The 25,327-nt window shown below is 35.2% G+C and overlaps 1 protein-coding gene and 1 pseudogene across 5 annotated transcripts in view; one reads left to right on the plus strand and one right to left on the minus strand.

The window, feature by feature from the left end:
* CACNA2D3 (calcium voltage-gated channel auxiliary subunit alpha2delta 3) overlaps positions 1–25,327 on the plus strand; it is a 1,010,949-nt gene that overhangs the window by 391,563 nt on the left and 594,059 nt on the right. For 3 of the 5 annotated variants that reach the window (XM_031952119.1, XM_031952106.1, XM_031952110.1), the window contains exon 2: positions 169–265. The exons of 1 other annotated variant lie outside the window; for it this stretch is intronic. In XM_031952119.1, coding sequence (XP_031807979.1) covers positions 169–265 — 97 coding nt within the window. The remainder of the gene's footprint in view (positions 1–168; positions 266–25,327) is intronic. One more of the 5 variants, XM_031952116.1, reaches the window with a different exon arrangement.
* LOC100917405 lies at positions 8,243–8,527 on the minus strand (annotated as a pseudogene).

The following is a 25,327-nucleotide window of genomic DNA, read 5'->3' on the forward strand; positions in this document are numbered from 1 at the left end:
TCTTGGCTCCAGGAGGGGAAGCCAAGAACAGATGGGAGTATCATAAAAACCAATTTAAGTTTAACATCAGGAAAACAAGATAAAACAAAGCAACGCTTCTTAATAAAGAGAACTGTTCCAAAGGGGAATGGATAATATTTAGGAGTGCTGGGTTCCCTTTTCTTCTAGAACTCTGACAGTCACTTAATGTTTGCTACCAGATGGCTGCTGAGGGCTTTTCCATCTCTCAAATTCAGTGAATTTCTCAGAGCCATCTCTCATATTCGTAAGTATGTTTTATTCAAATGCAGAGATTTCTCTTTAATGGATTGTTGGGTGGGTCAGTTTTCTCTGACCTTGTTTTGTGTTATATTAACTTATTTCTAATTTTCACTTCCTTTGTTTATATTTGGGCAGCTGGGAAAAATGAAATTCTGAAACATGCATGAGGATAGGCAAGTCATTTCAACTCTCTGCCTTAGTTTCCTCAAATGTAAAGTAGAGATCATAATAATACCTGTCTCATAGGATTGTTGTAAGGATCAAGTGAGATAATCTCCTGGAATATAGTAGATAATTAACAAATGTCTGCTCCCTGCTCATCTCTTTGTAACCATAAACCAATTAAACTCCTCAAGGAAATAAGTTATCTTTCCATTCTTTTATTTCTTTACATTGCCTAGCAAACAATTAGCAACAATTTATTAAGTGTATAGTCTATGCTTTGTTGCCTGGAATATCTGGGCCTGTTGGGTGCTAAGTCAATTTGTAGGCTAGTCATCATCATCATCATCATCATCATCATCATCATCATCTGCCATTGTGCCAGGCATTAGGGATAAAAATACAAGCAAAGTAAGACAGTCCCTGCCCTACAAAAGCTTATGTTCTAATGGAAAAGGACAACAAATAAGAAAGCAGAAAAGTGGGAACAATCCCTTCATGTAATAACCTGGGGAAGAGATGGCCATGAGATCCTGATGGGAAAAATGGGGTAAAACTCAACTCTTACAACTAGGAGACCAAGGTTCCCGTGTGTGTGTGTGTGATTGTGTGTGTGTGTGTGTATGTGTGTGTGTTTTGTGTGTGCCTGTGGTGTGTTGTTGATCCTAATTAAAAGCAAATTTGACACAGCAGAAATATAAGAAACTTCCCTTCAGTGATGTAAATTGAAGCCCATCATCCATATCTGTCCATCCCATGTGATTCTTACCCATGTCTTTCTGAATATATATCACAGAAGGTTCCCCCCCCCAAATACTGAATCTTTCTGCTAGTTCCTATGGCATTGTATTGATATTGAGAGGGCATCTGAAAAGTTTGTATACGTCTTACATTTCCTTTCCTTTGCATTTATTTTCTATGTGGATATAGAAATAGGCTCCTTGAGGGCAGGGACTTTCTCATTTTTATCTTTGTTGATTCGATACCTAACATGACTTTTGGTTCAATGAAGGTGTTCAATAAATGTACTTTAAATGTACTTCCTCATCAATTCCCAGAAGACACCTTTGGACTCTGGAGGGAATGGTTAGACCATTCTTGGAAAGCTCCTAGTCCTTAAAAATGTAAAATGGTTCAAGAGAAAAGGAGGCATTCTGACCACCTCTCCTGAATTTGCATAGTCTGTCTATTTCTAACATACAAGCTATAGAAGCCCTGAAATTTAAGTGCAAAGTCTCTGATGCTAGAGATAGGACCATGGGGGTGTTTAAAAAGAAAACCCACATGGTAGATGCAGAGATGGACAAGGCTCAACTGTGCTTTGGATTTGTCAAACTGATTTCTCAAATGTTGGGTTTGATAAAACCCCAAATTCATTTTTGCCAAGCACTTTTCCCCCTTAATTATGTGTGTGTATTTTAAGGGAAATTTAAGCCATATGTTTCTGATTCGTTTACACTGAAATCATTAAGATGTTTTCTCAGGGCTATTTGAAGTTCCAGAAGCCTTGCGAACCTTTTAAAGAGCCATTTAAAGATTCCCTTTATCCCCACCCCTTTTGAAACCAGGATACCCTGTTTGCCAATAGTAAACAAACCTGGCTGGCTGCTCAAGAGGTCAGGTTTACTTCAAGATTCTGAACTTAGCAAATTGAAGAAAGGTTCTCATCTTAGCTCTGTGTTTACAAAATCATTGGGGAAGAGATTGATAACTGGAAGAGTTCTCAGAAGCCATCTGCCCAACTCCCCCATATTGCACAGGAGAAAACTGAGGCTCAGTGAGGTGATGGGACTTGTTCAAAATCTCTAAGAGAGGATCAAACATTACCATCTTCTAAACCCTGGTGATTTTATTTCAGTCATTGTTCTTTTTTTATCAGTCATCTGCTTTTCTGTTTTTCTCACTAGATGTGAAGGGACTAGATGGACTTCAGAAATGGAATAGAGTCATGATCATGTCTTATACAAGCTAGTTCTGGTACGAATCTTTTTGCTACTGGAGAAAGTGCTATGAAAAGCCTTCAGTTACTGCTCAGCTGGTTGGTGTTTAGGTTGGCTACTGGGCTGGAAAACTTGATAATAAAAAGAGGATTTCAGAGTTGGATGAGATACTAGAGACCCTTTAGATTCTGACTAAAATCCCTTTCACTGACACACACAGCCTACAAGTTGTCATCCAGTTTGCTTATAAGAGGCTTGGGGAGGGAACCAACTCCCACATGAAGTAGTTCATTTCACCTCAGGACAGCTCTCCTTCTTATGCCGATGTTCCTGACATTGAATCTAAAATTGCTTCTTTGCTTCAATTCATTACTCCTATTTCTAATCTCTGGTAAGTTCCATGGGATAAAGAAAAACTCACCAAAAAACATCTGTATGCTTGGAAATTTAATAAGGAAAAGGACTTTATCAATATTAATCCTAATACACTAAGATCCAAAATGATGAGAGAGCTTTTATGATCTTTGTTATTAGTGATTTCCATTTTACAAATAGGTTGTATTTTTTCTTTGAAATATTTTATGAGTTTTTTGTTTACTTCTTCTTTTTCTTTACCTCTTTTCTTTACTTATTTTCTTTACACAGTCATTTCTCAAAATCTGACCCCTAATTTATACTTTTTATTTCTCCTAGCAGAATTAGCAAAGTTCTGAGTTAGAAGAGACTTCAAAGGACATTTAAATAAAATAAAATAAAATAAAATTTTCACTACAACATATTGGAGAAAGGACTCTTCAGCCTTCTCTTGGAATCCTACAATCCTTCAAGGAATCTTCTATCTACTAACACAATTCATTTTATTTTGAGATTGTGCTTATTGTTAAATTGATAAAAAAAAATTGTTTGTTCTTTGCAACTGATACCCTATGTTCCTAAATATTCTGGCTAGGAAAAAGTTGAAGAAACTATCCCTTTTATATATATGATTTTTTAAAAATACATTCCATTTCCATTTCTTTCATTTGTTCCAACTTTCCAAATTTTCTCTTCTTTAGGTTAATTTTTCCAGTGATTTAAACCAATAATTCATATGATCATACATGTTATGTCATTTCAGAAGAACATCAGCTTCTTGGGGGAAAAGATTATTTTGACTTTGTGTAAGCATTCCAGAACCCTCTATAATCCTTTGCCTATATTAGGTGCTCAATGAATATTTGTTGGATGGGATTGAAAAGGATTCTTTTTTCCCCCATAGATATTTTTCACAGATGTTACAAATGATTTAAAAGAATACCTCATTGTCTTTGTGCGAATGAGCAAACATGGTTTCCTTTAGGCTTCTGGTTGGCATTTCTGAAACTGATGAACTCTCAATCATTCTGGAATTGAATATCCATTTTGTAGATCAGGATTTCTTAACCCTTTTCTACTTGCTACACCCTTTTACTTGAGAAATTTTTATGTGACCTGGATATATATTATATAGGTATGCAAATCAAACATTTTCTGATAAAAAAGGAAATTATTTTAAAACAATTTTTGATGTATCTATAAGTGTACCATTTGTTAAAGATGAAAACAAATTTGCATGTTAGCATGGATGTGATTGTTTACTTTTATCTAAAAAAGTTAAATCTTAGAGAAATATTTCATACCTTTTATTGTCACTAAATCTTTCATGACCCTCACGTTCAGTTTTGTAGCCTCATATGGACTGTGACCCATAGTTTAAGAAACTATAGATGACTCACATCTGTGGATACCAAATAGATTTTTTTCCTGGTTGATGACCTTTAGGTTATTTCCTTGATTGCTCACATTTGTATTTGACTGTTGGATGTTGCATCTTTAGATTGTTGGGGAAAGAGTGGATAATAACTATTGCTTAAAATTAGGCTGGAGATTAACTATGACTTTCGATGAACAATAAGAACCCTACCTTTCAGTACCCAAAGGTAAGCAGTGATTGGCTAGATTTTTTCTGCCCAGTGACTTGATCAATTCTGTTTACATTGATTAGAGATTTATTAATGGAAGAACAGTTTTATAGACTGAATAAATGTGATGTGGTGGCAATTTTTTTTCTTGCTGGATGGACCATTAAAAAATTATTCCAGGAGAATTAGAAATTTAAAAGTCATGAGAACAAATATAATTTACCACTTTAGAAAACACTAGATAATTCTAGAAATGTGTTGTTGAGAAATGTGGTATCTCAGAATGAGAATGTGAGGTCAGAAATTGTTTCCACATTGGCCTGTCCGATCAAACAAAATATGTGATAGATCCCAAAGGATTTTTTCCCCCTGGACTATGCATCCATTATCTGTGTCCTTAATGGATGACTCTATGATGAGTCTCATATCTTGTCTTGTATTTGTTTGTTCTTTGAGAAATTAACTCATTTGTCGTGCTATGATTCGAATTGTAGTGATAAACAGCCCATTTTGATTAGTCATTGTGCCCCTTTTGAAGAATAATGCATTATGTGGCATGTTGGCAAGATCATCCAGCCATGAGATTTATTTTAATATGCATCCATCAATATGAAAAGAACATGTGATTTAGTCAGGATGCAAACTCCCAGTGCAAGAAACCATTTTGCCATTTTAGATGCAGCTCTCATAATTTGTAATACAGAACAGAAAGGATTTGAACCCATGTTCAATTTGAACCCTGACTCCATGTGTCTCATTCTCTTCACCAAGTTTCACTGGTTCTCTAAGGTGAGCATAGCCATCATCAACAGGTGACCCAGATTTTGGCCAAAAAAGAATTTGTTGTCAACCCATTGGAATTAGAAACTAACTTAATTTCATGTGAATGTCTCTAGTCTCTTTGGCGCTTCGTGACAGCAGTTGCTTTGAAGTATTAAGTACTTTAAAAATATTCAAGGGGATATTCCTCATGGTGTCAGTTTCTCAGCTAGACATTAGCGATGATCATCAATGCAATGTCTCCCTTTGGGAAGTTAACAATATGGTAGGTGGTACATTACGTTTCTGTAAATATGGCTGATGCAAATTAGAATGTGGCAGGAGTATTTAAAAAAATGTAAAGTAAATGCTTCCTGGAAATCTAAGGGAGTAAAGAACATTGTTAGCTGGGGACATTTAGGAAAATTTCATGGAGAAATGTGGGATTTTCTGAAGGCATTTGAGCAAAAGGCATTTGAGCAAGCACACCTATGGTTCAGGGAGATTATTTAGGGAATTCTTTAAAAACGAATTGGAAAGAGAAGAGACTGGATGCAGGAAGACCATTTCAGAGGAAATTATAATTATCTAGTCAGAAAGCTAGATGGGATCCTGAACTGGAATGTTGGGAGTAAGGAGAGAGGAGAGAACAAATTTGAGAAGTATTTTAGCAGTAGACCCAATAGGACTTGGCAAATGATTGGATGTTGGGGTGAGAGAGAGGGGAGAGTCAAAATTTCTTTCAGAGATCAGAATGTTCTCATTTCAGCCTGGCACAAACACATTAGAAATATGTCTTGCTTTAAGCACGCTCAACATACTTAAACCAAATTTACAAAACAGATTAATCAGTGGATAATTATTCACAATGCATCATTCAATTCTATTCAACTAGTATTTACTAACAATTAGAATGATTTCAAAGAGAAATGGACAAGCTTGAAGGGGAGGGTGATTCCCCCCTAATTGAATCTTCTTTAAGCAGAACTTGGATTATCACTTGTGTGGAGTAATGTAGAGGGAATTCTAGGCCAGATTTGGGTAAGACCAGCTGGACTCTGAGGATCCTTCCAGCAGTGAAGTTCTGTGATTCTATGACTTGTTATATTTGGGCCCCAGAAGACAGAACTGAGAATAATAAGCTGGTGTTACAAAGAGACCTAAGTTCAAATGATAGGAAAACATTCTTGGACAATTGGACCTCTGCAATGGTGAAATCCCTCAGGGGGAGTGAGCTTCCTTTACTGGAAGCCTTTAACTTAAAGTTCATAATAAATAAACCTCTTATGATTCTGGTCATCTTTTCTTTCACAAAACATAGTTGATTGTCCACTGTACAAGTCAGTTTTGGAAGAGATGGCTCATTGCTTTTCTTCAAAACTTTAGAAACCCAGGGATAATTATGGCTTTGCCTCTATTTTCAGGAACTGGATCAACCTGGAGTCATCTCTTGGCCACCACTGTATATATGTATCTTGATCTAGAGTGACAAGACAAGATGCCCCTGGCCTTAGCTACAGCCTCATCTTTTCTATCAACCTTGGACAAATGGCTTTGCCTCTCTGGGTCATGGCTTTTTTATTTCTTTGTAAAACAATGGTATTAAACTTGGCATCCTGTTATTGCACTGTTAAAATCTGGTCAAAGGCTTTTCTTTTACTCCAAAGAATGGAAGCCCACTTAGGGGTGTTAGAAAAGGAATTCTTATTTAGCTAAAGACTGGATTAGATGGCCTGGCCTCCCTTTCTCAAATCAAATGTCTATATACTCTGAATGAAATCTTGAAACTCCTTTTTAAATTGTCATTCTGTTTACTGACAAAATGTTTGTTATAGCTCGAACAATGCATATCTCTATGAAACAGACTACTAATTTACCTAGTTTGTTTTGTGGATCCATTTAGAACCAAGTAGTTTATCCTCCTACCCTCAAAAGCTTTCTAGAGGCAGCACAGAATAGTAGATATACAGTGGAGTTGGAATTAGGAAGATCTGGGTTTGAATCTTATATGAGGGCCCAACAGCTATGTTGGGCATGTGAGCATGAGAATGAGTCATTTCATTATTCAAAGCCTCAGTTTCCTTGAGTATAAAAATAAGGGTAATAATTTTGTAAAACCTATCTCATTGGGTGAACATGATGTTTAAATGAGATTACCATCTTTCAAAACTTAAGATTGTTATATAATACCATCCTTATTTCTTTTATGCTATTAAAAAATTTAATTCATTTAAATAGGAAATTAAGTATAACTGGCATATGTTCATTGCCTTATAGATTTTTTTTTCTTTAGATCCTCAGAATAAGGTCATTAATGCTACTACTTTTATCTTCGGAGTACATGTAAAGAAAGGTCAGAGAGATGAAGTGATTGGCCCACGGCCATACAGCTGGGAAGTATCTTAGGGAATATTTGAATGTAAATCTTGCTGATTCCCAATCCACTATTCTACTTTTTGGCCAGGCTATCTCTCCTTGTGCATTGAAGGGAATAACATTTACCTGTTTCAGTTTATCTGGGGAAACTGTATATATTTATCTCCTACAAGAAGTAAAGGGTATATGTGAATCAGAACACACACTCATACATGATTCTTTCCTCTTGGCCATAGCTGCGATGATTGAGATTAGGGAGGCTGGAAGCCACATTTCTAACATATAAGTGTGTTTTTATGTAGAAATCAAATAAGATACTCCCTTGGTAGAAAAATTTAATTAAATCCCATATTGTGTCCTTCTGGCCACAGCAGTGATTCAAATATAGAAGAGAAGGGCTAGTGAGGAGAGAAATGATTTCATTCCTCTTCCCCCTCCACAAAGTTTAGATTTTATTTCCAATGCAGGGCATATTCTTTTTACTCCCCAATTTGAGGCATATCTTTATCCTTGGGAGACAGTACCATTACTGTCTATCCACTTTTAACCTTTCCAAAAAGGATAACAAAAAAAGAATGAGTAGTTTGGGAAGAGGACAAGATGAATGCTTTTGTGCATCCCTTCCCATATTCATGCTTCCTGTTACTGTTACTGTTACTACAGGGAATTTTTCCTCTACTCTATTACTTTTCCCGACCATTATCTATTATTTTTTCTGACTCTTCCCCAAAAAACCCTTACTTTAAAAAGACCCTGAGCTGATGGAAATAGGATTAAATGTCACATAGGTGGTGGTGGCAGTCACTATTTCTGTCGCATAGCCTCCTTTCACATCATGTCTTGTATTAACTGAATGTCAACTTCATCTACTTGAGCTGCATGTATCTGATCACAAAGGCCCTGATATAACAGTTATTTACAGAGAGCATGTAAGGGTATTTCTCTTGGTCTGTGATACTGATATATTTTAGTCTGATGGTGAGATATGGTCCACGAAGTTCAGGGTTTCACAGATGTTCAAGTTCTTTTTTTGAGTTCCACGACCACATCCTTTCCCACGAGCAGCTTGAAAGAGGCTTAGAAAAGCATAGTCCTCATACTATGGCTCAGGTCCAGAAAAGGAGAGGTACATTTACTAGAGCTGCCAGGAGGTGAGGGCTGCGTGAGCAGATCAGAACATTCTCCCTGGAGTCAGAACCCAGGATTCAAATGACATCATTCTTTAAAGGATTCATGATACTAAAATCACCACTTTGACTGATGTCACAACTGATGGAGATACTGTTGCTCAAAGATGAAAGACATTCTGTGTTTGGAAAAAGCAGTTGAATGCTTAGGAGAATCATTTTTAGGAACTAGATTGGGACACAGATTTTTTCTGGTGCAAAGATTTTTCTTTAAGAAAAAAAATACCCTGTTGACTCAGAGGTCTTCATGGCTCATTCTCATTTTTGCCATTTATAGAGGCCAGTTGATCTTGATTCTTCCACGAATTAAGCTGTATCTTGCTTATCAATTGGATATCTGTTTACTATTTGGTGACAATGAGAGGAGGGGGGTTTGGTATTGAGGGGCAAAGGAAAGAGCACAGGATGACAGAACAGAAATCTATATTTGAGACTTGGTATGAACCATTAATAGCTGAGTAACAATGGACAAATCTAGCCTTGAATAGCCTCTCAGTCTTAGTTTATTTTGCTATAATGGTATAAATGAAACTTTTGCTCAATTCACAGGGGACTGTGACTTTCCCTTGATGATCCTCATAATTTCCAATGAAATTGGTAGGAGCTATCACACTGATCCCATTTTGTATTGAAGAAAATAACTTTGTGCACTCTAAGACCCTCTGTAAAATAATATATAAAGAATTAGCAATGTGTAAGACTCATTGGACCATTCGGTTATATCACATATGAATGGATTTTCTTCTAGATCATTAATAGAGCTGGGAAGAACTTTGGAGAATATCTTGTCTATCTTATAAATGAGCAAATTCCCAGAGAGGAACACAGCATACAATTAAACACAACAGCCATTTGTAAAATGCTTGTTTTGTGGTGCACATTGTGGCAGGCACTGAGGTGCAATTGTAAGAGTAAAAACTAGGAAGCCCCCCAAAAGCTTATAATCTACTGGGAGCTATCTATGGTTGTGAAAAATGCCATTTTGCAAGGAATGTTGGTCTGATTGTCATGATTCATGAGTTCCATTCCTGGAATTTACATTTACTATCTATCCACCTGGCACCTAATATTCTTTCAGCAATTGATATTATGTTCCTGCTGTGGTCAAGGAGGTGATCATATTAGCTTCTGGAAAGAGAAAATAAAAACATTCCTGGTCTCCAGTGGTTTATATTTTAGGAGATAGTTGTGTCACTCTGTCATGTGACTAGGTCCATTAATACAAAGTAAAAATCACCAGAGAGAGAGAGCTGTACAACTGGAACAATTCAGAAAGATCTCAAATGATACACAATTGATTCTTAAAAAGAAGCCAAAGATTCTAAGAGACAAAAGTGAAAAGAAATGGATGCTAAAAAGGAAGTGGTAGCCTAGACAAAGACACAAAGATGGGAAATGTATGTTGAGTTTCAGGAGTTATTAGCAGATCAGTTTGAATTAGGGATATTTTATTTTTATTTATTGATATTTTTAGAAGTCGGGATGACTTTTTTTCTATTTCCTTTTATTTTATTTTTTTAAATAACAATAGCTCTTTATTTTTCAAAATATATGCAAAGATAGTTTTCAACATTCACTCTTGTGAAACCTTGTATTCCATTTTTTTCTCCCTTCTGTCCCAGCTCCTCCTTCCCCTGGACAGCAAGGATTCCAGTATAGGCTAAACACGTGCAATTCCTCTAAACATGTTTGCATATTTATCATGCTACACAAGAAAGATCAGATTAATAGGGAAAAATATAAAAAGAAAAAAAAAGCAAGCAAACAACAACAAAGCTGAAAATATTATGTAGTGATCCACACTCAGTTTCCACAGTCTTCTCTCTGGATGTAGATGATTCTCTCCATCCCAAGTCTATTGGAATTGATGTGAATCACCTCATTGTTTAAAAGGGCCAAGTCCATTACAGTAGATTACCACATTATCTTGTTGCTTCTTACAATGTTCTCTTGATTTTAATCACTTCACTTAGCATCATTTCATGTAAGTCTATCTAGGACTTTCTGAAATCATCCTGCTGGTATAGCATAATATTTCATTATATTCATATACCATAATTTATTCAACCATTCCCCAACTGATGGGAATCCACACAGTTTCCAGTTCTTTGCCTTTACAAAAAGGGCTGCCACAAACATTTTTGCACATGTGGGACCTTTTCCCTTTTATATGATGTCTTTGGGATACAGACTCAGTAGAGACATGGTTTGATCAAAGGGTATGCACAGTTTTGATAGCTCTTTGGGCATAGTTCCAAATTGCTCTCCAGAATGGTTGGATCAGTTCACAATTTCAACAATATATTAATGTCCCATTTTTCCACATCCCCTCATTTATGCCTCCATAAATCACTGGAATTTGTATATGTTACCAACAAAATCCAGAAACAAGTGATAGAAAAATTCCAATGAAAATAAATGTATATAATGTAAAATACTTGGGAGGCTGTCTGTCGAGACAAAGCCAAGAACTATATGAACACAAGTATAACACGCTTTTCCCACAAATAAAGTTAGATTTAAACAATTGGAAGAATATTAACATTTATCATCTTTTTCTGTCATCTTAGCCAATCTAAGGGGTATGAAATGGTACCTCAGAGTTGTTTTAATTTGCACTTCTCTGATCAAAAGTAATTTAAAGCATTTTCTCATAACTAGAAATGGCTTTAATTTATTAATCTAAGAATTGCCTGTTCATATCCTTTGACCATTTACCAATTGGAGAATGGCTTGTATTCTTATCAATTTGTGTCACTTTTCTATACATTTTAGAAATGAGGCCTTCATCACAAACTTGGATGTAAAATATTTCTCCCAGTTTTCTGCTTCCCTTCTAATCTTCACTGCATTGGTTTTGTTTGTACAAAACTTTTTAATTTAATATAATCATTTTGCATTTTACAATGTTATTTAGTTTTTCTCTCACCATAAATTCCTCCCTTTCCAACAGATCTAAGAGATAGATTATCTCTACTTCTCCTTATTCGTTTATAGTTTCACACTTCATGTTTAAATCATGAACCCAGTTTGACCTTATTTCGGTATAGGGTGTTGTGTTGGTCAGTGCTTAGTTTCTTCCATATAATTTTCTAATATCCCCAGCAATTGTTGTCAAATGATGAGTTCTTATCTCAGAAACTGGAGACTTTGGATTATTCAAACACAAGATTACTGTAGTCATTGACAAATGTGCCTTGTGAACCTAACCTATTCCACTGATCTACTACTCTATTTCTTAAATAACACAAAATATTTTTGATGACTACTGCTTTAGATAGATTTAGACCTGGTGTGGCTAGACCACCACTTTATTTGGCATCTTTTTTTTTTCATCAATTCCCTTGAAATTCTTGACCTTTTGTATTTCCAGATGAATTTTGTTATGATTTTTTTTGGCTCTATAAAGTAATTTCTTGGCAATTTGGTATGGCACTGAATTTAGCAGATTAATTTAGGTAGAATGATCATTTTCATTATAGTAGTTCAGAATACCTATGAATACTTAATACTCTTCGAGTTATTTAGATCCAACTTTGTGTGAAAAATATATTTATAATTGGGTTTATGTAATTCTTATCTTTGTCTTGGTAGGTAGGCTCCCAAATATTTTATATTATCTACAATTATTTTAAATAGAATTTCTCTTTCTCTTGCTTCTGGAGTTTATTGGTAACATATAAAAATGCCAGGGATTTATATGGGCTTATTTTCTATCCTGCTACTTTGCTAAAGTTGCTAATTGTATTTAGTGTTTTTAGTTGATTCTCTAAGATTCTCTCAGTATACCATTGTATCATTTGCAAAGAGTGATTGTTATGGGCCAGAACTCTGAACTTGAAACAAAGGATTCTTACAAGGTACTAAATCAATGAAATTGATAAAGACAATAATTATCTGATTTAGCATGGTTCAGTATGATTGATTTAATTCTACAAGGAGATGTTATGGGCCAGAATTTGAAATAATGTACTAAGTGGAATTGAGGAGATGGTTAAATCTAATTTAACATTGATTTAATCCTACAACAAATAATGGTTTCCTAATGATGTAATGACTGGTTTGTATTCAGTGTGGGGTAGAAGCTAGAAGCTCTTAGGGCCAAAAAGGACAAGTCCACTAGAAGCTCTTGGAGTCTGAGACAGATTAATTCCAGTCCACCTTTGTGGTGGCTGTAGGCTGAAGCACAAACCTTTGTATTTGGGGAGATTCAGAAGCCAGAGAAGGAGGCAGGAGCTCAAGCCCACAGAACCAAGGAAAGAGATAGGTCTCTCGGAAAGCTAACCAGGCCCCAGGAAATGAGACAAGACTTTGAAAGAGACAATAAAGGATTTGAACTTTAATACCTGGTGACACTCGAGTGGTAATTACTGAACTGAAACGAAGGCCTTCAGAGATCCCCAAGAAAAACTCAACAGAGAATATTATATTTTAGAGAGAACAATAAAAGTGATAATTTCATTTCCTTATTGTCTATTCTAATTCCTTTGATTTCTTTTTTCCTGTTTCCTAGTACAATACAAGTTCCTATTGCGATAGCACAATACTGAATAGTAATAATGGGCAACCTTGTTTCATCCTGATCTTACTGGGAATGCTTCTAGTTTATCCCTAATGAATATAATGTTTACTGATGTTATAGATAGATGCTACTTATCATTTAAAGGAAAACACCGTTTATTCCTATGCTCTTTAAAATTGGGGATATTTTAGAGAAAGTGAGATTATAGAAGTATCCAATTCAGGCCTCTTATTTTTCAGGTGAGGAAATTCACCTGAAACTAGAAGTTTTGCTGAGCTTAAAGTAAATTCCAAAATCAGTGTTTGACTCCAAATCTTTCCTCTATGATGATTTTTTTCATCACGAAAGACTATTTAGGCTCAAAAGGGATGACATATATTATGTAACCACAGAAGTCAAAGATATGGAAGTGAAAGAAACTTTTCAGGTCATTTCCTTCAGCTTCCTGACTTTGCCATTGAGGTAAATCAAGCCTAAAGAGTTCATAAGATTTGGGGCATAGATGTGTATGGTATGCTAGAGACTCTAAGGTCAGAGTGACACAGCACCATACGTGTAGAGCTAGAAGTAATCTTAGAAGACACATAGACCGATTGCTACTTTTTCAGAAGAAGGAAAGTGTTTTGTCCAAGGTGTTAGAAGTCATGTCAGTGAGAAATCATACTTAAATCTTCTCGATCCAAATCTAAAACTCCTTCCATTGGTTTAAACAAGGCCAGAGGGAGAAAGTGAAGTCTACGGAACGTTACACAAGTCTATGAAACTCATAGAGAATGATATATTAGAGAATGATATATTTGCTATGTAATTAGAGGTCACCTTATTTTATTAAAATGTTATAAAGCTCCTATACAAACATGCTTAGTGAAATTTCACAGGAATTTTGGTGAATTCCTTTGACTTTGCAGCAAATCATCTATTGTTTTACACAGTCTTTCCTGGTCTTCCACATTTCATCAGTATCATAGTCCCTTTCACGATCATTATTTTCTCTATAACCCTTTTTACTGAACCATGAACATTTTCACAGGGTACCTTTATCTTATGTGATTCTGAATTTGGGAGTATTTTTGTCCTCCTTTCAGACAGAAGTTCAATGGTCCTCTCACACTTCATACATTCCTTACCCCATTTCCTGTCTTGTGCAAATACATGCCTCTTAAATAATTTCAGAAACAGCTGAGTAATAAGTGTGTGTTACAAAGTCTATAAGTGATCACAACCAGTTTTCTAGTTCTGAGAATGTGTGACCCCCAGACTCAACCTTGTCAAATGGAAACTCACTAAGACAAATGGTAAAATCCAAAAATAAAGAATGGAGCTGTCAAAATGGTGATTTATTTCAGATGTGAGAAAGGAAGAAACTGTTTTTTTGACCCCTCTTTTAATTGAAGGAAAAGCTACTAAGCCACTAGAAAAAAAATCAATACTATTAAGAATTTTTGTCCTCTCTAGTAGAGTTTTTGCCTTTTTTGTTTCCTTAACAAATTAAAGGGAAAGTTTGTTATGTAAACAAATACAGTTCTTAATTATGATTATATATACATATAGACATATATTTTCCCTAGTATTCCACCTGAAAAATATTAAAGCCAAGCATTTAAGCATACCTCTGCAATGGGTACTTGTATTTATCTTCCCTAAGCATGACCTTCAGATATTTTTTCCCTTATAAGGACAAAACGGAGACAGCCTCTTCATGTGACTTGTAAATGAGAAATAGAGGTCACCTAAATCAGTTCTCCAGTGTTTAATTAGAAACTTTTTGGAGACAGATGCCTAGATATCTAGTGCAGACTATAGGGATACTAAAAAGGAAGAAATCAGAGGACAATGAATCTTCCAGTTCAGGTTACTGTGATTGTTTTAATGGTCCTAAATATATAAATATAGTTAGACAGTATTATGTAATGGAAAAAGCCCAGATCTGGGAATCAAGAGAATCAAGAGACTTTTTTCCTTGCCCCTACTCTCTCGGGTATCAGTGATGTGACCCCAAGTTGGGCACTTGACCTCTGGTTCCTCGCTTACAAAAGAAGGGTTTGAATGAAATCTCTTTTAAACTTTCTTCCATCTCTAAGATAAAAACTTTGCTGTGTTTTTAGAATGATCTAGTACTTAGTCTGAGAAATATTCAATTGGAGATCCCGAGAAAGAATTAAGAATTTCTAGAACTACTTTGGTTTCCTTGACTGTTTATAACTTAACATTGACTCATACAGAAGTCAAACTTATTGGCTGATGAGAGCTTACAACTGGAAATATTCTCAGAAATCTTTTAATCAAACCTTCCACCTAAGAAGGAATTCCCTCTTCTTCATTCTTAATAGATGATCCTTTATTTTCTTCTTGAATATCACCATTAATAGGATTGCAATACTGTTATGGTGTGAATACCAGTGGGGTTCTTATATAAAATGGGGTAATAAACATAATTTGTAATCTGATTAAGAGAGAGACAAGGAATAATAGAATTCTATATAGAATTAAATTATAGAATTTTGAAGATAAAAAAGATTTTAGAGGTGAACCAGTTCAACCCTTAGAGAATTCAAAATAATTCTGATTATAATATACCAGCTAAATGGTCATCTGGGCTCTGTTTGAAGACTTCTAAAGAAAGACTTTCATTACCTCAATGGATAACATACATATATACATATAATCACTCATATACACACATGGACATTTGTGTATATATTACAATACATATATTTTGTTGTTGTTCAATCATTTTTCAATTTTGTCCAACTCTTAATGATCTCATTTGGGCTTTTTGTGACCAAGATACTAGAGTTGTTAGCTTTTTTTTTTTCTTTATTTTCTTCTCCAGTTCATTTTACAGATGAGGAAACTGAAAGAATAAGGTTAAGTGACTTGCCCAGGGTCACACTAGTAAGTGTTAAGTGTCTGAGGCCAGATTTGAACTCAGGTCCTCCTGACTTCAGGGCTGATGCTCTACAACTGTGTCACCTAGTTGCCCATATTTCCAACTTTTTGTTGTCATTTGCTTGCTTTTTTCTTTCTCATGTTTTTTTTTCCTTTTGATCTAATTTTTCTTGTGCAACATGATAAGTGTGGAAATATGTATAGAAGAATTGCATATGTTTAACATATATTGGGTTACTTGCCATCTAGGGGAAGGGGTGAGGGAAAGGGAAAGAAAAAATTCGGAACACAAAGTTTTGAAAGAGTGAATGTTGAAAACTATCTTTGCGTGTATCTTGAAAACAAACAAAAAAAACTATTATCAAATAAAAATTAAAAAAAATAAAATTTAGAATTCCCTTTATCTGGGGCCTTGCTCCTTGATAAAAGGACAGTGAAGAAACTGAGATTTTGAAAACTTGAGGGACGTATTTTCTTTTTTTAAAAAAGTGCAGAGAATAGAGCCTGAGCTTTAAAACTAGATTTCTCTTTGATCTCTAAGCCTGTGACTGATATTTTTGTATAATGGATGGAAAAGTTAAGAGTCATTATCCCTGGGGAATATAGCTTTTGTTAGCTTAGTGGGCAAAGGTAAGTCAAATGTGAAATGAAACTGTTCTCTATTTTAAATGAAATGATTTATTACCATGGGAGAAGTGCAACCTTGGCCTTGAGTCAAGTAGCCTCACCCTGTATCTTTTAAGCAAATATTTTTTTCCATAAGAAATGATTCAGAATAACTCAGTAATGACATTAATATAGAGCAGGGTCAACTCTGACAACACATTTCAATGTAGATTTTTTTTATACACACATATGTATACATATTCCCTCTTCAATATTCTATGTCCCCAAGGACTACCTCATATGTAGGTCCCCAGTATTCTATAAGTTTGATGTTATTGCCCATTGTTATTCCAGAAAAAATATTTCATGAGCCCCCATAAATTTGTTTACCTTTATAAGACCATAAAACTCATTACTTTGTAGCAAAATGCATCAAATAAAAAAATAGGAAATTAAATAAAGAAATAATTTTTCCATACCTACATGCTGGTTTATAAACATTATAAATATATACGTTTATTAAATACACATCTAGGGGCATACACTCAGAGAAAATTTAGCCAGGGAAATGTGTAGCAAGCATGCTCAGGGCAAATATCATAGAGGGAAAATCTGTGGCCTGAACACACTCATGAAGAATGCACATGAAAGGAGTATATGTGACCAAGATATGTGTTTATACACACACACACACACACACACACACACACACGTGTGTGTGTGTGTGTGTGTGTATACGCATGTATATAGGTAGGTCAGTAGATAGATACATAAACAGACATATATTTAGATATAGATAGATCAATTTATTCCTCATATTTCAATCATGTCAATCATGCTTCTCTTTGCTGGGTACCACATTGAACTAGATATTATATTTATTTTATGCTTTTTTATATTTGTTATTTCTTTTCAAGGGCAAGAATTAAATTTCTTTTTATTTAAAGCATTGATAATGTTGCTCCCTTCATTCCTTTTTTACATATACAATATTTAGAATATCTAACATTTACATACATGCTCAGATATATTCAGTCTTTTTTTTTATTTTTTTCTATTTGTATATATCCCTATTTTCCCAGGATTTCATCCTCCAGGGTGAGCTTCATGTTAAAAGCTTAAGAATCAATGGATTCTTGAAAGCAATTTAGTATCCCTGCTTCTTATCTTCAGGATTGTATTTCTTGGCTTCTTGGACCATATGCTCAATTTCTTTTTTACACAAGTGGCTTTTGTTAATGGTGACAATGCAATTGCTCTCCTTTCCTCTTCTCTTACTATAATAAATATATTGAAAATAATATTTATGACAGTGTCAAAGGTCATCTCAAAATAAGAAATACCCCAATGAGTGTGTGTGTGGGGAGATTCAGGTGGGGCTAAACTTGCCAAGGAAGTTGTTATCCTTTATCTTTGCCCTTTTACCTACAGAAACATATATGACCAAACCAGGCTAGTTGTCTGAGTAAGTTGTAAAAGTCTGTGTTTTTTGGGTGAGATGTGGTTCTAATTCTGTTGATCAGAATTCTGCCAGTAGTTATCAATATTATAAAAAGAAAAAGCAGGTATGTTCAATGACTGCAAGTCCTGAACATTTTCAACTTTAACCTCAGACAAGATATCACCCTGAATCATCACAAGAAACAAATTCATCAGAATCAATGATATTGAATGGGTCCTTGTCCTTTAAACATTTGTGAAGATGATTATGGATTTGAGGATGTGTGATTAATCATCTCTCAAGTTGATGTCATTGATCCATGACTTATCCACCCTGAAAAAACTGTGGGGTCTTACTCATTACATCATGTATAGCACAAAAGGTATCACTGTTCAGCTCTTCACAGTAAACCTATGTGCTACAGGTAGGTATAGAACTTCATAGAAAGAGCACAAACATTAATCTTATCCTGAATACCGTGGAAGATCCACAGTTAGGATCGCAAACATTGATGCTCCCTCATATGCATGCTATACAGCTGTCAAAGTCCTCTCCACCCAACTAGGATCCCCCTTTGTAGACTTGATTTCAATGCTAAGAATCAAAAGAGCCACATCTACCATAAAGGATGATCACATCTCTTTTGGTAGCAACTTTCTTGACCAATCATAAATAATAATAATGGTAGTTGATCCATTGTTAATCCAGAAGACATTTAAATCTGTGATGGTTATGATATCATTGGTAACTTATCTGCGGAGTCATTGAAGTAGGTTAGTACTCTAAGAACACTGGGAAAATCTTCTCATGGTAAGCTTCAGCAACACCTTCCCTTTTTGTCAAGATCATAGAAGATAATTGATCTGAATAGAAGCCTTTGGTCTCCATTTGGTAATTCATCCAAATATTCCAGATGTGAGTAGAACCAATTTATACCTATCTGTATCACCATCCACCAAGAACGTCTAATGTTTCATGTCTGACGATATTGCATCAGAAAGCATGTTTTCAAGCAGATGGAGAAAATCAAAAACTTTATTAATGGGCTTCATTATGAAATGATTCTTTGAAGCATCATCAATCAAACATTTTCCGTTGAAGAATATGATACATATTGGGAGGATTTGTGTTTCCTTGGTTATTTGCAATGATTTCCTCTTTCATATATTGAAGAATCTTGCAAAGGAATAAGTAGTTCCAAGATCATAGCTAAGGATGGCCCCCTGATAGGAGCCCAGCAGGCAATCCCAATTCAGGACATGCGAGCACAGCCCCAGCCCCTGCCAGCCACCAGCATCAGCAAAATGGGAATTGCTGAATCAACAGTTGTGCTGGAGGCTTCTGCACCTCTCAGCTCAGGGACACCAGGGAGGACTTGAAAGGTCAGTGGAGAAGGTTTGTGACAATGGGATGGGAGTCGAGTGTGCAGTCCCAGTGCAGGCCAGGCCAGTGCAGGCCTGAACCCAACTCCAGTGGCCCCAGCATCAGCAAATAAAGACTTTTGCTTTATTACACTAGATCTTATAGCTTCAATGGGGCAGGACAATCCTAAAAGCTCCAGGACAGAAAAGATTGCTTGTAGTCAGATCCCTAGAAGGCTCTCTGAAAAGAAGTGCACAAAATGCCCCCTCCATTCTGGCAACAGAGCCCTACTTTAACCAAGAATGAAAAGCTAAGTAATAAGACTACGAAAATGAGCAGAAAAAAACGTTTCTGAGCATTGGAAGTTATTATGATGACAAGGAGAAGCAAAACACAAACTCAGAAGATAATAACAAAGTCAAACAGCCAAAGCCTCCAAAAAATAAGAATTGGGCTCGGGTCATGCAAGAGCTTAAAAGGGATTTTGAAAATCAAAAGAGATAAAGGAAAAATAATAGGAAAATAGCTTGCAAAATAAATACAAAGAGCTAATGAAACAAAGAATTCCTTTGAAAGCAAAATTAGCCAATTGGGAAAAGAAGTATAGAAGCTCACTAAGGAAAGTAATTTCTTAAAAATAGAATTGAAGAAATGGAAGCTAATGACTTTGGGAGAAATCAAGATACAATAAAACACCCCCCCCCCAAATGCACAACTGGACAAAAAGGAAAATATATCATTGGAAAAGCAATTGATTTGTAATATATAGATCCAGAAGAGACAATTGGTCTACCTGAAAGTAATGATCAAAAAAAGAGTCTGGGCATCATCTTTCAAGAAATCATCAAGGACAATTGTCCTGATATTTTAAAATCTGAAGGTAAAATAGAATTTGAAAGAATCTGTCAGTCATCTCCTGCAAGACATCACAAAATAAAAACTCCCAGAAATATCATAGCCAAATTCTGGAACTCACAGGTTAAGAAGAAAATATTGCAAGCATCCCAAAAGAAACAATTCAGGTATAGTGGAGCCACAGTCAAAATAAGACAAAATTTAACAGATTCTACATTAAAGGACTGGAGGGTTCAGAATATGATATTCAAGAAACCAATAAAGCTAAAATTACAACCAAGAATCCCCTACCCAGCAAAACTGAGTATAATCCTTCAAAGGAAAAAGTGGTCATTTAATGAAATAGGGGATTTTCAAGCATTTGTGATGAAAAGACCAGAACCGAATGGAAAATTAGATTTTCACAAATAGTACTCTGGAAAAGGACAAGTAGGTAATCAGGAAAGTGATATCATAAGGGACTTAATGAGGTGTATCTGTTTACATTCCTACATGGGAGGATGATGCTAATAACTCGTTAGAATGTTCTCATTATTATTGAAGTTTGAAGGAGTATATATAGACAGGTGTGAACTGAATATGAAGGGATAATATCTTTTAAAAATGATAAAATTAAGGGGTGAAAGATGAATGTAGTAGAATAAAGGGAAAAAGAGAAGTGAAATGGTGCAAATTACCAATCATAAAAAGAGGCAAGGAAAAACTTTTACAATGGAAGGAAAGAGAGGGAGGAGAGAGTGAGTGAGTGAACTTTACTTTCATCAGAATTGGCTCAAAGAGAAAATGACTCACATACTCAATAGAAGATTAGAACACTGTCTTAAACCCTGTAGGAAAATAGAAGGGAAATGGAATATGGAAAGGGGGAGGATTATAAAAAGGGGGACATATTGGGGAAGGGAGTATTCGATAGCAAAACACTTTTGAGGAAGTACATACATGGTGAAAGGAGAGAGAGTGAGCCAGTTAGCAATAGTATTTAATAAAAGAATTTTGAAGCAAGTTTCCCTGATGAAGCCCCATTTCTCAAACATAGAGGGAACTGAATCAAATTTATAAACAATAAGAGCCATGTCCTAATTGATAAATGAATAAAATTTATGCTCTATACCCCAAAGGCTATAAATTCATGCATATCCTAACAACACCACTACAAGGCATGATTACAAAAAGATAATCAGGGAAAAAAAGGAAAATGACCTATATGTACAAAAACATTTATAAAAACTCTCTTCTCAGAGCAAAATTTTTGGAAATTGAGGGGGGGGATGGCCATCACTTAGGGAATGGCTTGATAAAATGTGGTATGGGTTTGTCATGTAATATTATTCTGTGGGAAATGATGAGCTTTCAGGAAAAAAAAAACTAGAAAGTCCTCCATGAATTCAAGCAAAGTGAAATGTGCTTTATACAAAGTAATAGCAATGTTCTAAAATGACCAGCTGTAAATAAATGACTGCTGTTCCCAGTAATACAATCACTTATAAGGACCTAAGATGAAAAATCTATACCCAGAGAAGGAATGGATTGTATCTGATGGAAGCATTCTCTCTTTCTCCTTTCCTTAACTTAATTTTTCTCAAAAATTTTTATTTTCATTAGGGGGAAGAGATCCATTTTCTTTTGAAACTAAATTTTTATGAAAGCATTTTGTATAACTTTACCTGTGATTTCTTAATTATGGATGGGGATAAGGGAGAAAACCTAGAACTCAAATTTAAAAAGAAAAGTAAAAAAAATGTTTTGAATGTAACTGGGGGTAAATAAACTGGGTAACTGGGTAAATAAAATAAAAAAATAAAAAGAATGGTCCTCTGAAATAGGGAATCTGGGATGCAAGGTTGACCAATAAGAGTCCATAAGGGCTGCTGCTGCACTGAGTCACACCATACCGTGTTGTAACGTAAAGAAATGTCACATCGCTACTCTCCCATTTTATTCTATTAAAGATTGAAAATTTACTGAGACTTTTTGACCTCATTGTAAATATATAGAAATGATAAGGAATGTGAGTAGAGTTAAAAAAAAGCAATCCAGAAAAAATAGTACTAGCAAATTTGATATAGGGAGATGAGAAAAAGGTGGAAATTAAATTCTATATTCATTTCTGGCTCACCTTGTTCATTGAATGCATGTAAAGTGGAGGCCATGGAGTATAATGGCTAGAGTCAAAAAGACTGGGCTTCAGTAAGACTTGAGTTCAAGGCATACCTTTGCCACACATTGACTGGCTAACACTGTTCCGGTCACTTAATTTTTTTGTGCCTCAAGGCAGATTCTCTAAGACTGAGTTGCAGAGTATTTGCTCATATGTATTGGTAGAGGAGTTTTCTTGCCCAAATTTCCCTATAATAGTAAAGAAAAAGGTCTGGGGAAAACAAAACAGAGCCAACAATAATGACAATGTCAGCCACACTCTTAGGAAAATTCCTGCTGCTTTTCATGGGATTGATTTAGTTTGGTACTCATTTTATTCTATATTGATCCATCTCCACTTGTCTCTGCACATTGTCTCTGAAATTCCTGAAGGGCTGGCTGCCCTTCTCAACACTTCTCAAACAAATTGGATTCTAAAACTATTGGAGGATGGTGCAGAGGAGGGGACTGTTGGGGATAACAGACAATATTAATAATGCTCTATTCTGAATGAGTGTGCAGAAGTGCCTAATAAGCTTGAATCAAACCATCCTAAAGCTTAACACATTAATGAACAGGGATTTGAACATTAAGGCTCTACTCTTCTATTTAGATTTTGTAATCTTATATATGGGTGAAGAAGTCACTTTATATAGGAAGGAAAATTACTGTTTTGGATATGCAAAGGACAGTCTGGCACATGATAGGTACTTTTAGAAAAGTTATTCAATTAAAATGAGTTTCAATGAATTATATTATTATTATAAGGTTACAGATGTAGGACTAGAAGGGATATTAGAGAGCATATAGTATTACTCTCTTATTTTAGACATAATGGAATATACCTTTTTCAAAAGTAGACAATATATCTGAAGGATAAAAGGGATAAAAGTAGAGACAATTGCTAAAGAAGCACTGAAAAAAGCAAGCCCTAAAGGGGAAAAAAAATAAAACTCAGGTTAAAGGTGAAAAGTCAACTATTCCCAGCATCTAATTTGCATGTAACTAACATGACATAAGGGTTTTATATGGAACAAAGAACTATTTGATGACAAAGAACTATTTGATGACTATCCGACAAATATATATTGCTTAAGTATGGTTTAAATAGCAAACATAAACACAAATCAGTGCATTGAAAAAAATATTTCTTCAGAGCTGCCAGCTTGAGACTGAGCTTATTTGATCCAAATTGACCTCAATTGAATTGAATTTAGACTCAAGTGTCAGCTGATATCAGGAGAGACCTCAGTTGGATTTGGCAGAAGACTTTAGAGTTTCCATTGCCTTTTACTGCTTAGAAAGACAAACTAGAGGAACAAAGTTTTTTCCTTTGCTTTATCTACTACCCCTGAGATATAAAAACCCTACAGAACCCAGCCAAGAGCGTCAACCTGGAGAAGCTCTGCAGATCCAAAACTCAAGGTTTCTTGTAGTTGCTAAAACATAATGCTACCTTTGCATCCCAGAAGGGAAGAAACTTGAGTAGAGCATCCAGATGAGAAATAATCTTGCTCAGAAGGAGAGTAAAGGGTCCCAGAAGAGTATGGACATACCTTAATAAACTATATTGTGGTTTTGGTTTCAGACCACCAAAAATAAAGTAAAATCACAGTAAGTGAGTCACATTTTTGGCTCCCCAAAGTTTACATTATAGTATAGTCCAAAAAGTTATATTTACATTATAATATAGTTTATTAAGTTACAATAGTATTATTTCTAACAAAAAGAATGTACATACTTTAATTAAAAACTCTTTATTGCTTAAAAAATGGTAGCCATCATCTGAACCTTCAGCAAATTGTAATCTATTTGCTGATGGAGTGTCTTGTTTCAATGTTGATGGCTACTGACTGATCAGGGTGGTGGTTGCTGAATGTTGGGGTGGTTGTACAATTTAAATAAGACAACATTGAAGTTTAACACATTGATTGTCTCTTCCTTTCTCAAAAGATTTCTTTGTAAACATGTGATGCTTTTTGATAGCATTTTATCTATAGTCAAAATTCTTCCAAAATTGGAGTTAATTCTTTCAAATCCTGTAACTACTTTGTTCACTAAGCTTATGTAATATTTTTCAATCTTCTTGTGTCTCTGAGTTCAGAGAAAGGGAGGTGTTGAAATTGCTGGTTGTTGGAATTCACCCAGCATTTATTGATTGTTTACCGTCTTATATGAATGCCGTTCATGACTTCCAAAATCAATTATAAGTAACATCAAAGATCACCATAACTAATAAAATAATGAAAAAGTTTGAAATGCTTTGAGAATTACCAAAAAAATGATACAGAGACATGATGTGAATCCATGCTGTTGGAAAAATGGCACCAAAAATGGCTTAGTGCATCATTGCCACAAAAACAAACAAATCATTAAGAACAAAAACAACAAAAGATATCCCACCATATCTGTGAAGCACAAGAAAATGAAGTGCAAAAAAAATGAGGTATGCCTGTAGTGACTTGAAGAGAAAAATTAGCAGAGAAGTAAAACAGTGCATTATTTGTAAGAGTTTCTTAATGCAAAAAAGGGAACCTCAGTGCTACAAATCCAGAGTTCTGATTTACCCTGGGTATATGTCCTCCTTGACAACTTGAAAGAGCAGGCTCTGATGAGAGAGGCTTCTTGGAGCAAGAAATGGTTTCTTTTCTTTTTCTCTTTTTAAACTTTAGATTTCCATTGGGCAAGACATTTTCTGAAACATGATCAGTGTTCAATAGAGTTGACTGACCAAGTTCACATAGATAGCAAGCATAAAAATATGTTATTTAAGCTCATCCATATGAAATGGACTTGTAGATTTCAGTGGGCAAAAGATATATAAGGCATGGAACTCACCATATTAATTTTATTTCTCTTTCCCTTTGTTCTCCCCACCCAAAAGATAAATA

The sequence above is a fragment of the Sarcophilus harrisii genome, chromosome 1 (genome assembly GCF_902635505.1).
Source record: "Sarcophilus harrisii chromosome 1, mSarHar1.11, whole genome shotgun sequence".
Lineage (NCBI taxonomy): Eukaryota > Metazoa > Chordata > Mammalia > Dasyuromorphia > Dasyuridae > Sarcophilus > Sarcophilus harrisii.